The sequence below is a fragment of the Eptesicus fuscus genome, chromosome 14, assembly GCF_027574615.1.
Source record: "Eptesicus fuscus isolate TK198812 chromosome 14, DD_ASM_mEF_20220401, whole genome shotgun sequence".
Lineage (NCBI taxonomy): Eukaryota > Metazoa > Chordata > Mammalia > Chiroptera > Vespertilionidae > Eptesicus > Eptesicus fuscus.
The window spans coordinates 78,853,387-78,866,122 of record NC_072486.1 but is presented as its reverse complement, the minus strand read 5'-3'; the positions used below and the strand labels follow the sequence as shown (position 1 = coordinate 78,866,122).

At 56.2% G+C, this 12,736-nt stretch overlaps 1 protein-coding gene across 6 annotated transcripts in view; it reads right to left on the bottom strand.

Annotated features, from left to right (window-relative positions):
• Positions 1–625: 625 nt before the first annotated feature.
• AGAP3 (ArfGAP with GTPase domain, ankyrin repeat and PH domain 3) overlaps positions 626–12,736 on the bottom strand; it is a 54,014-nt gene continuing 41,903 nt past the window's right edge. For 3 of the 6 annotated variants that reach the window (XM_008158761.3, XM_028135547.2, XM_054725944.1), the window contains 8 exons: positions 10,179–10,347; positions 6,594–6,713; positions 5,048–5,185; positions 3,002–3,156; positions 2,829–2,919; positions 2,420–2,642; positions 1,494–1,749; positions 626–1,320 (listed from right to left, as the gene is read on the bottom strand). In XM_008158761.3, coding sequence (XP_008156983.2) covers positions 1,114–1,320; positions 1,494–1,749; positions 2,420–2,642; positions 2,829–2,919; positions 3,002–3,156; positions 5,048–5,185; positions 6,594–6,713; positions 10,179–10,347 — 1,359 coding nt within the window. In that variant the 3' untranslated portion in view covers positions 626–1,113. The remainder of the gene's footprint in view (positions 1,321–1,493; positions 1,750–2,419; positions 2,643–2,828; positions 2,920–3,001; positions 3,157–5,047; positions 5,186–6,593; positions 6,714–10,178; positions 10,348–12,736) is intronic. The other 3 variants (XM_028135546.2, XM_054725945.1, XM_054725942.1) reach the window with 2 other exon arrangements.

Below are 12,736 nucleotides of genomic sequence, written 5' to 3'. Positions count from 1 at the left end.
TCTTCTAACATAACTAAGGGATAGAGGGAAAAGCAGAGGCTCTGAATTCTGCCCCAGCCTGGCAAGATGGTGGGACTCAAGGTAAATCTTCTGCCATCAGTGACCTATCACCTCCCCTTTCCTTAAAAGCAAAGGCTAGGCATCTGTCCGGAGAGAAGGGCTGCCCTAGTGAGCACCAAGCCACTCCTCCCGCGGCAACCCGAGCTCTCCTCCTGTGCATTAACTCGTTTCCTTCCCTGTGTAGGCTAGTTCCCATACTCTCAGAAAGGGGGACAATGCTTATACCCTCTCTTTGGGTGAACTTTGGCCAGTACAAGTCATGGCAGGAGGTTATTGGATAGACTGCTGATGAAAAAAATATTAGCTGGGAAAATTTGAGGGGAGGGAGGTGAGTAGAGAATGCAGCAGGAAACTTCCAGAGCTCTGTATCACCTCGTCCAGACTCACTGCCAGTACTGTTGACAAACTCAACTATACCTGCAGCAAAAGAAGGCTGAAAGAGATGTTCACGGAAGGCTCAGGGAAGACAATCCGAGAGTACCGAGAGCAAACATGAGGAGATGGGGCAAAGAGGTAGAGGCGAGGGCATCTGGAGAAGGGGAGAGATATAAAAGGGGGAAACAAGACCACACAGTCTGGTTTATTGGCTCATCATACACTCACACCAAATATGTACACAAACATAAATATTTGAATGTACAAATTTACACGGGACTCACAGATCACCCCCTTGTATTTCATCCAGCACCCCCAACCTGTGCTTTATCCAGGCTCCACTTTGAGATGAAGTTCGCAGGGGGCTGGCACTAGAGGGTAGCAATCTGGAGGAGGGAGAGGTCCTGCTCCCCTCTCCTCACAGGTACCTCCAAAGGGTCCTGTCCCTTCTTAATGGCACTGTAGGGCAGAAGGCTAACTACCGCCACACCCTCTCTGCTGCAGCTCAAATCCCAGACGTCTCCTCTGATCTGTCTCCCCCATTTAGCTGTTGGTTTTTCTCCTTCTTCCTTTATGCATGTCTCTACATCTCAGTCTCTGCATTTTTGTTTTCCCCAGTGCCTACAGGGAGGAGGTACCCAGGGTATGGAGTCCTTCTGACCACTGCCCTCTTGGGCCTTAAAGGAGGCTAGGGCTTCGGTGCAACTCAGCAGAGGTGTTGGTGCCGTTGGCAGGCTCTCTGTTGGGGGTAGGTGTTAAGCCACAGCCGTCTCCAGGGCAGCCATGCTGGATCAAAATGTCTGCACACTCCTGGCTGCCAGCCCGGCGAGCATAGGCCAGTGGAGTCAGGCCCCGGGCATCCCGACTCCTCACGTCCACTCCATACTGCAGAAGAAAGCATATTTTCACAGTTGGTGTGACATGGCAGGCAAGATAGGTTCTTGGGGAAGAAAAGGAGAGGTGGCTTTCAAAGGTCTGGGGTAAAAAGGATGTCAGGGCACATCAGAGGAGCCTGCAAGGGTGGGGCTCGAAAGGCAAGGCGGGAGCCCAGGACTCACCCAGATGAGCAGCTGTGTAAAGACAACATTGGCCATGGCACTGGAGAGATGCAGAGCCGTCCGCCCGTCCCCATCCCCATAGGTCTCGTTCACCTCCTCCTTGGACCCATGTGCCAGAAGCATCACCAACAACCGCAGGTCGTCCTCCACCACGGCCCGGAGCAGCTGCTGCCCCAGTGGCACATCCGAGCTCGGCAGTGGGGCCAGGAAGAGTTTCTGTTCGTACTTGGCCCGTATCCAGCGCTCCTTCTCCTCTCTGAAAACATGGGCCCATCAAGGCATGAGTGAGGAAGGACGGGGCCAGGGAGAGTGGTCAGGAAATGACATAAACACCCAAAAGGAGAATAGGGGAAAATAGTGGGAGAAAGTCTCAGGGTAGAGAAGAGAGAAGCCTAAGAGATCAAGGACATACAGAGGGGCAGTGGGCAATGCAAAGGGTGTGGAAGAAGATGAAAGGAAGGAAGGCTGAAGGGAGGCCCCTGGGGACAGCAGGGATGTAGAGGGCCAGAAGGGCAGGAAGATTCCAGGCAGGCTTGTGTGGCAGCTTATCTGGTCCTGCTAGAATAAAGGGGATGGGAGACTGTGCTGGGGGCCCACCACTGTCCTATCTACTACCCATTCTCCCCATCTCAGAGCTCAGACTGGGCCTTTGCGCCACAGTGCAGATAGGGCCCTGCGCATGCACCTCCTGCTGGCCCCCTGACCAGCTGATAACAACTCAGAAAGGGCCTCTTGTTGTGAGGCGCCTGAATGACAGGGAGGGAGGAGGAGGGGAACCCCAAGGGGCCAACTGCCAAGCACAGCAACGGCCAGTTTTAACCCTTCTAGCACTGTCACAGACACGTGGCGCCATCTTCAATCTTCCCCATACAGGAGCACTGATGCCCCCTCCCTTCTTGGCCAGTTTCAGGGTCCCATCCATTTACCTGCAGGCGTCAGGCCCTGGCTTTGCATAGCCATCCAGAGCCCCCTCCCAGACGCTATTGGCCAGGGCATTGCCCATGGCAGTCATGACAGCCAGCAGCTCAGGTGGCCAGTCATCGAGGTCAAGGGAACGGACCCGAGACAAGTGAGCCCCAAGATGTCGGTGGGTCCCTGAGCACTCGATACACATCAGGGCGCCCAGGTTCAGGCTGGCCCAGTCTGGATCTAGGTAAGGAGAAGAAGCACAATGAAGCCCGAGGGCAACCAGTAAGACCACCCAGAGTCCTCTTCCTCCCTCCCTCCTCCTGGGCCTACTGGAAGCCTCTTGTCGAGTTTTCTCTGTGGAGCCTGTGGAGCTTTCTCTAAGCCGCCCCCAAGCCCAGCCCCGCTAACCCTGGCCCTGCCACTCACTGGGGGCGTCGCAGTCGATACAGAAGCTGTTGCCACGAACAGTGCGGACGGCCTGCACAGCCAGAGCTGTATTCTGGTTCCCCAGTCGAGTCTGCCACCGTGGGAGACAAGGGGTGGCTGGTCAATCATGAGGCCACCTTTGGATCCCACCCCACTCGGGCTTCCATGCCAACCTTGTCCTTGGCGCTGCGGCAGCCCTGCAGGCTGGCGAGGATCTGGGCCTGCACGCTCTGTACCCACAGCTCCCGCTCCTCGGCTGTCGAGGCCTCGAAGTGCCACGTCTGCCCGGTGAGGGACACCACCACAAATTCAAAGGACTCCTCCACCTCTGTGGGGGATGGAACATTTACCACCATCATAGTGGGTGCCTTGGCAGGTACACCAGGCCACGGCCACAAGCCACTCACCACCCTGCTTTCCTGGCACCCATCCTCCTTCCATCACCCCAGCCTCCAGGACCACGCTCTCCAGGGCAATTTGCAAGGTGGGAGGGAGGACACTTGCAAGAGTAGTGTGGAGCCTCAACCCTCCATTCCTAACCACCTGGGCCTGAGTTTCGGTATCACTGGCACTGCCAGCAGTGGGTCTGGAAATCAGAGAGGGTGCTTCCTGGAACAAGAAGAGCTGAGTATCTGGAGAAGGATGAGATGGGGTGCTAGGAGGCAATGCTGGGAGAGGGTGGGGGAGGCTGGTGTGGGCATCCGTACATGTCAGCTGCAGCCACCTCATTTTGCAGCTCATTAAACCCAATATTCCTGACGGCGTCAGCATGGGGCTCCTGGGAGCTGTGCCCCTCCCCCACTACCCTCCCATAGACAGGCAGGAAGGGCAAGTGGATGGGGAGAGGAGAGGTTTTCTCCACAAACTAGGATGTGTGAGCAGACAGGGACCGAAGGACATCTGCAGTGACAGTACTGGAGGCTGGACTGTGACCCCAAGTAATGTGGTCCAGCTGTTCCAAGTTCTGCTCCCCCAGAAGACAGCCACATGGATCTCATTCCCAATGGTCACTGCCCCGTGCGGGAACAGTTCCTAACAAGCAGGGTGAATGTATTGTGGGAGCTGGAGCAACAGCTCAAGGTACCTGTTGGAGGCCCAAGGCTGAGCCCATGGCAAAGGCCTGAGCCACGTGTCCCATCCAGGGCAGCCTCTCACCTCCAGGACACTAACACCCCCTGGAAGTCACCCTGCTGGACTCCTGCTCTCAGGGCACCCTTAACAGAACTGCCTTCCTAGAAAAAGAAAACTGGCACCTGTTCTCTCCCTAGCTCACAGCTCCACCCCACCTTGCTCGTAACACAGCCTCTGAATTGCATCATCGTCATCATTTGGAGCTCTGTTCCCTGGGACAGGTGGGCCGTGTGCCTCGAACACGAAGAATCACTCTATCACAGGGTGGCTGGGAAAGGTAGCTCTTTCCCACGGAGGTGGTCTCCACCCACATTCCCACACCCCTAACTTGACAATCAGAACAGAAATGACAAACTAGGTGTCAATGTCAGAGAGAGACTCCAACCACTGAGCAGAGGGGTATTTGGAAGATACTTTAGGGAAAATCAGAGAAGTGGCGCTATGACGGACAAAGGATTATGTGAGAGGGCCTATGGAAAAATAAGGAGCTGAATCCTTTAGCCCAGTGGTCGGCAAACTCATTAGTCAACAGAGCCAAATATCAACAGTACGACAGGAATTTCTTTGGAGAGCCAAATTTTTTAAACTTAAACTTCTTCTAACGCCACTTCACTTCTCGCCCAGGCCGTGGTATTTTGTGGAAGAGCCACACTCAAGGGGCCAAAGAGCCGCAATTTGCCGACCACGGCTTTAGCCTACAGCTGACTGAGGAGAGGCTCAGCCCATCGGTACACATGTATTAAGCACCTATTATGTGCCCAGCCCTCATTAAACTCAATGGTGATACAAGAGACACAGAAAACATAGGTCCTGCTTTTCCGCAAGTCTTGGAAGAGTCATTGGAGTAGCTGCCTGTGACCTTTTACCTTCTGTAAGAATAAGAGAAGCAAGCTCACATTTTTACAGAAAGGGTTTACGTTAGGCAGAAGAAAAGAGCTAAGACACCAGGTCTAGACTGCCAAAAGAAGGTGTGGAACTACTTTTACTGAGGATTATTAGTAAGTGCTGAACCTAATACTTTTAGGGTACTATCCCCAAGTCCCACTGCCCACCTCTTGTGCCCCGGTATCCCTCTGGGTCCCCCTAACCTTCGGCAGCACTGCTGGGGCCGTCTGGTCGGGGGGTCCCGGTGCTCTTTTTCCTCCGGTGCTTCTTCCGGTTGGAGTGGGGAGATGGGGGAGGCTCCAGCTTGGGGCTGGAACCGAGCACCTCAGCTGAGCCACTGGCTGGGGAGGGGAGAATTGGAGAAGTGTGGGCAGAGGGGATGGCGGGGGTTGAGCATAAGTCCTGTCTAGTGCCCCTAAGAGAGCCACCTGAAGTGCAGCTGGGCCACCCCGGGAGAGCAGCCTGCCAGGCTCCGTGGAGGAGAAGGTGGGGAGAGGAGAGTGTAGGAAAGTCAGGCAGAACAGAATAAAGGCGAGGCAGAAATGTTGGCTTCTGCAGCCTGGAGGGGTGGAAGGCGGCCTAGGGAACTCATAGGAAGCTGAAGCCCCAGCAGCTCCGCACCAAATTTATCCTCAATCACACTCCCTGCTCCTGACAATTAATAGCAGAATTAGAAACAATCAGGGAGCTGCCTAATTACTGTCAATTAGAGCGCGCTAATCAAGCTCCTATCTCCCATACCCCGCCCAGCGCTCACCACTAAATGTCAAACTTCATTAGAGGTAGACATGCTCCCTCCTTCCCTCCCTCCCTCCTTGCCTTCCAGACTCAACAGAGGGGCCCCACCAAGGCCAGGACAGGCCTTGGGGACGGTGGCCAGGAAGGGCCCTCGCTCCCCTTCTCAGGCCCTGCACACTCCCTCCCCAGGGAGGCTGGACTTGGTTCCCTGTGCTGTGAATACCAGTGCGTGCCTGGGCCAGAGCTCAGGCTGGGAGCAGCACTTCACTGGGTAGTTAATGCGCAGGGGCACTATGCCCCGTGTGTGTGGGGAGGAGGGGCAGTGGGAGAGGCAAACCTGGACCCTGGGGTCTCCTCCCTTTTACACCCTCACTTAGTAAAGGAGGGCAGAGCTGCACCCATTTTCCTTTTAGCCATGAGAACTGCTCCCAGGATCTGTGTCCAAAGGGTTAGGATACAGGTGAGAGTAAGGAGAGAAAAGGGGAGGGGGGAATGTGTGTGCAGGGAAGGAAAAGTTGAAATGCAATATACAAAAATGGACAGAGGGAATAAAAGGAAGAGCCAAGGAAATAGGAGGGTGGGACAGGAGAAGAAGGGTGGGGCCTCAACCTATCTGAGGAGGAGACAGCAGGGGTGAGGACACTTCCTTTCTGGACAGCCCCCTGGATCCTGTCTGCAGGGACTCCCTCTCCTGCCTTGGATTCCCCTACTCAGCCCTGCTTCCTTGTCCCCCCCACAGTGAGGCTGATGAGCTGGCTGCGCAGGGGGCTGATGGGGATGCAGAGCTGCCACCAGTGCTGCCTGGGGACAGTGGCTGGGCTGCCAGAGAAGCTGCAGAGGCAGGTCTCTAGCTGGGGGCAGGAAGCTCATGGGGAGGCCAGAGAAGGGTTAGAGCCCCTGCGACAGCCCCGAGGGCTCCACAGGGCCCCCTCCCCTTGCCTGGGCACCACCCAATCACAGCCACCCAGGCCCATGCTGCCTTCCTCTGTCCCTTCGTGGGGTCCTGCATACCTGGGGGCAGGGCAGCAGCCTCACTCCACTGGTCGGCACTGGAAACGGAGCAGGAGCGCTGGTGCAGCCCCTCGGGACGCAGGCCAGCCCAGGCCGGACTGCTGGCCGAGTGGGGGGCGCCTGGAGAGGGGAAGGGTCAGACTAGGAGGAGAGGTCAGGGGAGGGGTGCACATAGGCTTTCCTGGAAACGGGCTGTAGGCACAGCTTGAGAAATTCCAACAGGAAGCTGACCAGAAATTAAGGAGTCTTGGGTCCAGGTAGGGGCCAGGCTTATTGGAGAACCAGAGGCATCACACAGGCCTTAGGAAGCAGCCAGTCTGACCTCACGGCCCTCCTCTCTCCATACACAAGGTATACACATCTGTCCCCTCCCTGGCACCCAAAAGTGGGGGGGAGTGGTACCGACACCCCCATCACTGCAGAGCCCCTCATCGGGCCATTATCCCCAGCCTCCTCTCTCCTGGTCAGGGACCTGCACCCTATCTAGTCCACATATGCCATTTGCTTTGCCTCAGCTTTGCTGCCATTCTGATGAGAAATAAGTGTATCAAATTCAAGTAATTATGTCTAATTAGTATTAGTAATTATCCTGTTGGGCTGGAGAAAATTAATCTTTCGTTTCCCATCAGGGAAGAACGGCAGAGCCGAGGGGAACCGAAGCTCCAGGAGTGCCAAGGCTGGGCAGGGAGAACCAGGAGTGACCTCAGAATTCCCTGCCTTCTCCCTAGGCTCTGAGGACTAGCGGAGAGACTGTGGGAACAGTCATGGGACCTCAGAGCGCATAACACTCAAAGGGCCTGCACTGCCCTCTCACCTCAGTCCACCTAAGACAGGTTGGGACACAGCCCAGAAGGCAATGGCCGTGGGAGGTCTCAGGATGAGCAGGCCACACCCGAGGTGTTTGCCCCAAAGCAGCACAGACCTGGCTAGGTGTTGGAGGTTAGTAAGGAAGCAGAGATGGGCCTGCAAGCTGGAAAAAGCTGGAGAGAGCAAGCAGCAAACACAAGGCCTCAAACCAGCCCTGCGAGCACACGGGTTAAGTTTGTAGAAGCCTGGGAATGGGAAGCTCTGAGCCGAAAGCCATTAGAAGGAAATGGAACAGACCAGACCTCCCTAATCCTCCGGGGACAGTATGACACTGAAAGGAGGTCAAGTTTTGTGTTTCTATTGTATTCCAAAGCAGGACCAGGCACACAACAGGTGCTTAGATGCGTGGCGCTGAGACTGCAGCCAGTCTACCCGCTTCCTGTCCCCTTGAGGCAACATGCTGACCTTCCTCTTCAGAATCCTGCTCCTTCCTGCTCTGGCTTCAGGTCCCTGCACACAGCCTTTTTCATGGTCAGGAAACCTTCCAGGGGAACAGCTCAGTTCTAACTTCTCAGACACCATGCTTCTCCCCCGCCCTGCTCCCATCCCCTCCTGGGTTCCAAATCTTATTCCCTCCTCCCCAGTCCCCAACCCAAAGATCACAGGCCCACCTTCCTCCCAAGCCCCCAACCCAAAACCCCAGGGAAGAAAAAGTACTCTCCCTTTTCTTTGTTAATTCTCCCCTCATTACGCCTGCAATCCCACAATCAGTGTGCACTGTAATTGTCGAATTTGATGCTAATGATTAATGAATTAAACATGGAGCCATCAATTAGTCCTCGGAGGATAATTCTGCATAAAGCAGCGGATAATGTAATTACAGTAACAAAGATAATGAGATGTTAACATCGCCCGGTGAGCGGGAGACATGTGTGAGTGTGCATGAGGTCGGTGTCAGCGTGCAGCGAGGGGACGCAGGCTTGGATAAATGCTGGTCCATATGTTCTGGGAATGTCAGCGAGGGTCTGTGGGCACTGGTACTGATGCGGGTGAGTGTGATGCATGCGACTCCCTTCTCCGTGCGCCACTTCTGCTCCCCAGGTGAAGCTATCAGGGCCCAGGAATGTGACTGGACAGAGGTTCTTATTGATCCCCCCTCTTTGGGGTAACAGCCCAGCTTCAAGGAAAGGTTCCCTTTTGGGGCACTCACACTTCCTCCTCCTCCAGTATGACGTGGGAAACCCTGAGCCAGGCCAGAAACTGACACTCACTGTCCCCAAGCAGCACCGGGAAAGCTCTTGGGGCCCTGGCTGACCTCCAGTCCCCTCCCCTACATGCCAGGGTTTCCCAGCAGCCCTGACTCACTCTCTGGGCACAGCACTGGGGGCTGCACATGGCCTCCCATCTTTGCCATCGAGCAGGATCCTCCCCTAGTGCACCCTCACAGGAGGCACCCCAACCTGATGGGTGGTTGTCTTTCTTGCCTTGGCTTCCTTCCTCCCCCTGCCCACTAGGGCTCCCTCTGCACAACTCACGGGCTTCTTCCTCAGCTCAGGATGGAAGAGGACAAAACATAGCTTTTCGAGTCAGGAACAGATTCAAACCCCAGCTCTACTACTTACTGTGGGATTTTACAGACAAGTTACTTAACCTCTCTGAGCCCTTGTTTCCTCATCCATAAAATGGGGACGATGATCTCAACTTCAGAGCTGGAAACGCCTGCACCTGGCTCACCTCACTCAGCGGATGTCAGTGCCCCCTGGCCTCTCGCAGTGCCTCCGGGCCGAGCACAAGCCCCAGGGCAGGTGCCCACTTAGGAGGACATGCATGAGGCCGTCGTCCCACCTACCTTCCTTAGTCCCGACTTTCTCAGTGCGCGGCCCTATCAGCGTTTGGAATGGGGCAATTCTTTGGGGTCTGTGCCATCCATTCTAGGGACTAAGTACCCCAGCCCCCTGAGCACTGAATGTGACAAGCAGAAGCACCCTGCACCTGTGGGAAGGCAGCACACCCATGCTAAGAGCTAACCCTGGGGCAGGGACGCAGTGGCAGCACCTAGGAGGGCAGGACAGTGTTTGAGCAGCTGTTTCCGGGCCCGGGGAAAACAAGATCTGATTATCTAGAATACCAAGACTTAGGTCTTGAGAGGAAGGGTCCAGAAGCCAAGTGTCATCTGGAAAGGGAAGAGCTGGCCAAGGAGGAGCTGCCTCGCCTCAAGCTCAGACTCTCTCAGGCTCTATCTCTTCTTTCCAGACCGTTGGCCACGTGGCAGAGTCTGCTGGGCCTCCAGTTGGTCTCTACACTCAGTCCTCTCTGAGCAAAGACCCACCGCTCACTGAAGACTGAGGACAGATCTGCCAGGTGGGCCCCAGGCAGCAGCTCTGTCTCCTTCCAGCCCCCTCCCTCCCACATGGCAAGCTGGGCTGAGACGCTGGCTATGCGTGCCCAAGGTCCTGCCCTCACCATCACCTGCCTTGAAAGACAGTCCCTGGGCCACTGAAGCCACCAGTCAGCATGAGCTTCTGGCCCCATTCCGACCTCTATATCATCTGCAGGACTGGGCATCGATGGCTACCTCTAACACCACAGGGATTCTGGCAATGCCTTTGGCTAAGCTGCTCCTGAAGCCCAGCGCTGGGTGGCATGTTCGGAGCTCACAGGACTCCGCTGAAGGCAAAGCCCCTAAACGCCTTCCCCAGGCACCGTCGCAGCACTCCCCACGCTTCCAGAAAAGGAAGCAATGCTCTCCACACGCCCCCACCCCAGCAGCCACCTCACCTGCGCCCCCACCCAGCTGCGTGTTACTTCGATCCAAGGCCAGCCCATTGGCCCGGGGGCTGGTGCCGGGGGCTGTGGCTGGCGTGGCTCGGGGCAGGCGCTTCCCTGGCACTTTCACTGTTGTCCGCAGCAGGTCAATCTCCTTGCCGTGGATGTTCTGCATGTAATCCTAAGGGCCATGGGGTAAGACAGACGGTTCGTTAGGACAGGTCATTCTTCGGCAGCACTGTCCCTCTCAACTCCTAGGTCTGTCTCCACTGAGCTGCCTGGGGTGGCGTAGGGAGGGAAAGCTCAAGTTTAAAGAGCAGGACTGTGAATCCCACAGAACGTCCCCAAATCTGGATGACACCTACATCTACATGCTGACCACATGCTACTCGGGGACTCAGCCAGGAGGGGGCAGAGTCAGGGGAGAGAAGGTCTGGAGCCAGGAACTGAGGCTCAGGCCTCCTTTAGGGAAGATGGCTAAGGAGGCCACGTCCTGGACCAAGATGGGATTAGGGAGAGGGCCCATGTGGTCAAGAGGAACTGACAGACTCCACGGGATGCAGACAACTGGGTTCCCAGGCTCTGGAGGGCTGGTCACCAAGCACTCCAGTCTGTTTTCAGAAGCGCCCTCACCACTTGAGGCATGGAGAACCTTTACAGCCTAGAACAGTCCCCAGTCCTTAGAACAGCACCTAACAATCAGTATTTGTTGAACAGTTAAAGGGAAGCCTTTGCTTCTTTTTGCTGTTCTCAGGAATTAATAATAACACCATTATCATCATCACATCCTCTTCCCATTCGGGGGCCAAGGAGTCACTGTACTGTAGCTGTGTATCTATATTATACACGTTACCTCATATAATCTTCGCACCACCCACTCTACAGATGAAGAAACTGAGGCTTACAAAGGTTAATCTGCCCCAAAGTCGCACAAGCAGAAGGCAGTGAAGCCAGATTCAAGTCCAGGCTTTTCCAATGCCCAAGGCTGTGCACTGAAGGTGACTTCCTTCCACGCTTCCTTCCAGTCAGCATCCAAGGGACCCAGAGTTGGAGCTGCTTGGTGCTTTGACCCCACCATCACTGCCATTGCCACCTTGGCCAGGACGCCCCACGGGGGAGTGGCCACAGGGGGCTGCAGAGCACAGTGCTGCCCTGGGTCTCAGCGGGGCCAGCTTTTCCCACTGCTCTGGTTTCTCCTTCCAGACTGCAGACTCCTGTCTCCCCCTACACCCCTCCCCGGGGTGCCCCTGAGAGCAGAAGCCAGGTGCACAGAGTCCCACTGATTAGACTTGGAATCAACTCCTCTTCCCTCAGGAGCACCTCTGGGATATTTTGCACCCAGAGAGCATCCCTGAGCAGCACAGCGCCATCTCAGACGCAGCCTTCACAGGCCCAGCCCTAGCTGTACCCACTTCGGGGCATCAGACTTCTTGGTACCCAGGCATTCTCTCCTACCTTCTCACTCTTTAGCTCCGGGAAGAGCGACAGTGCCCTCTGCTTAAAGAAGCAGAAGTATTGCCTCTGGGAAGCAGGGGCTGCTGTCGTTCTGGGAAGGACCGAGAGGACATCAGAGGAAAGGGGTCACCTGGCCCCACGTAGCCAAGAGAATGTGGAAGTTACCAGTCAGGAGGAGGAGCGAGAACAAGGAAACGGCACCCCACGCCAGCCTCCCTCCGCACATCTGTCATTAGGCTGGATGGCCCTACAGGATGGGGACCCGTGGGAAGGACCGAGGGGCGCGGCCAGCCAGGGAAGGAGCAGCTTCCCTAAGTGTGTGTCCAAGGAGGAGCTCCGTTCCTGCAGCATTGGGCCGTGCCCATGCCCTCTGCCACCGCCTAGTCCTCTCCGAGAGACGGGGCCAAGTGCCTGGTCTCGGGCACATGCTGCTCCAGGGGCGTTTGTTCATCTCTCACAACCACTGAATGATGTCACTGAGACATCAGTGAGCAGTCTCCGCCCACGGGAACAGTCTTTGACACCCTGGCACCCGACTCTGCTGAGTGCTGCCCGGCCTCTGTCCCGAGCACTGAGCCTCACCACGGTGGCTGGGAAGCAAACCCAGGCGCCCCTCTGCCCACTCTCTGTCCCTTCTCCAGCAACTCAGCCCACCCCCACCCCACCCCCAGTCACCATGCCCACTTGTCCTGCTTCAGCCCAGCATCCAATGTGTGACTCCACTGTCTTGGCCCTCCCTACTCCAAGCCCCAGCAGCCCACTGACTTGGCTTCTGCATATACGGATCCTGAGTCCCTACACATATACTCATCCCGAGTCCCTGCATACAACCACATCTTGGATAGGCTGCTCCAGACAACTGGCAGCAGCTGGCTGGGCCCTCTCCGTGGGGAGGGGCTTGGGCTGCTCCAGTTCACAAGCAGGCCACAGCAGCGGCAACAGTTTTCAGGCCCCATGACAGCCCTGGGATGCCGGGCCGGGACATGACAGGAGAAGCTGACCCTGCGCCAACAAGAGCTGCACGGAGGGACTCTGTTCGAGGCCAAGGACCAGACCCTGACAGAAGGGGAAGGGCCAGCCTGGTTGGCATCTCTGACCTCGCAGACGAGGCTCTG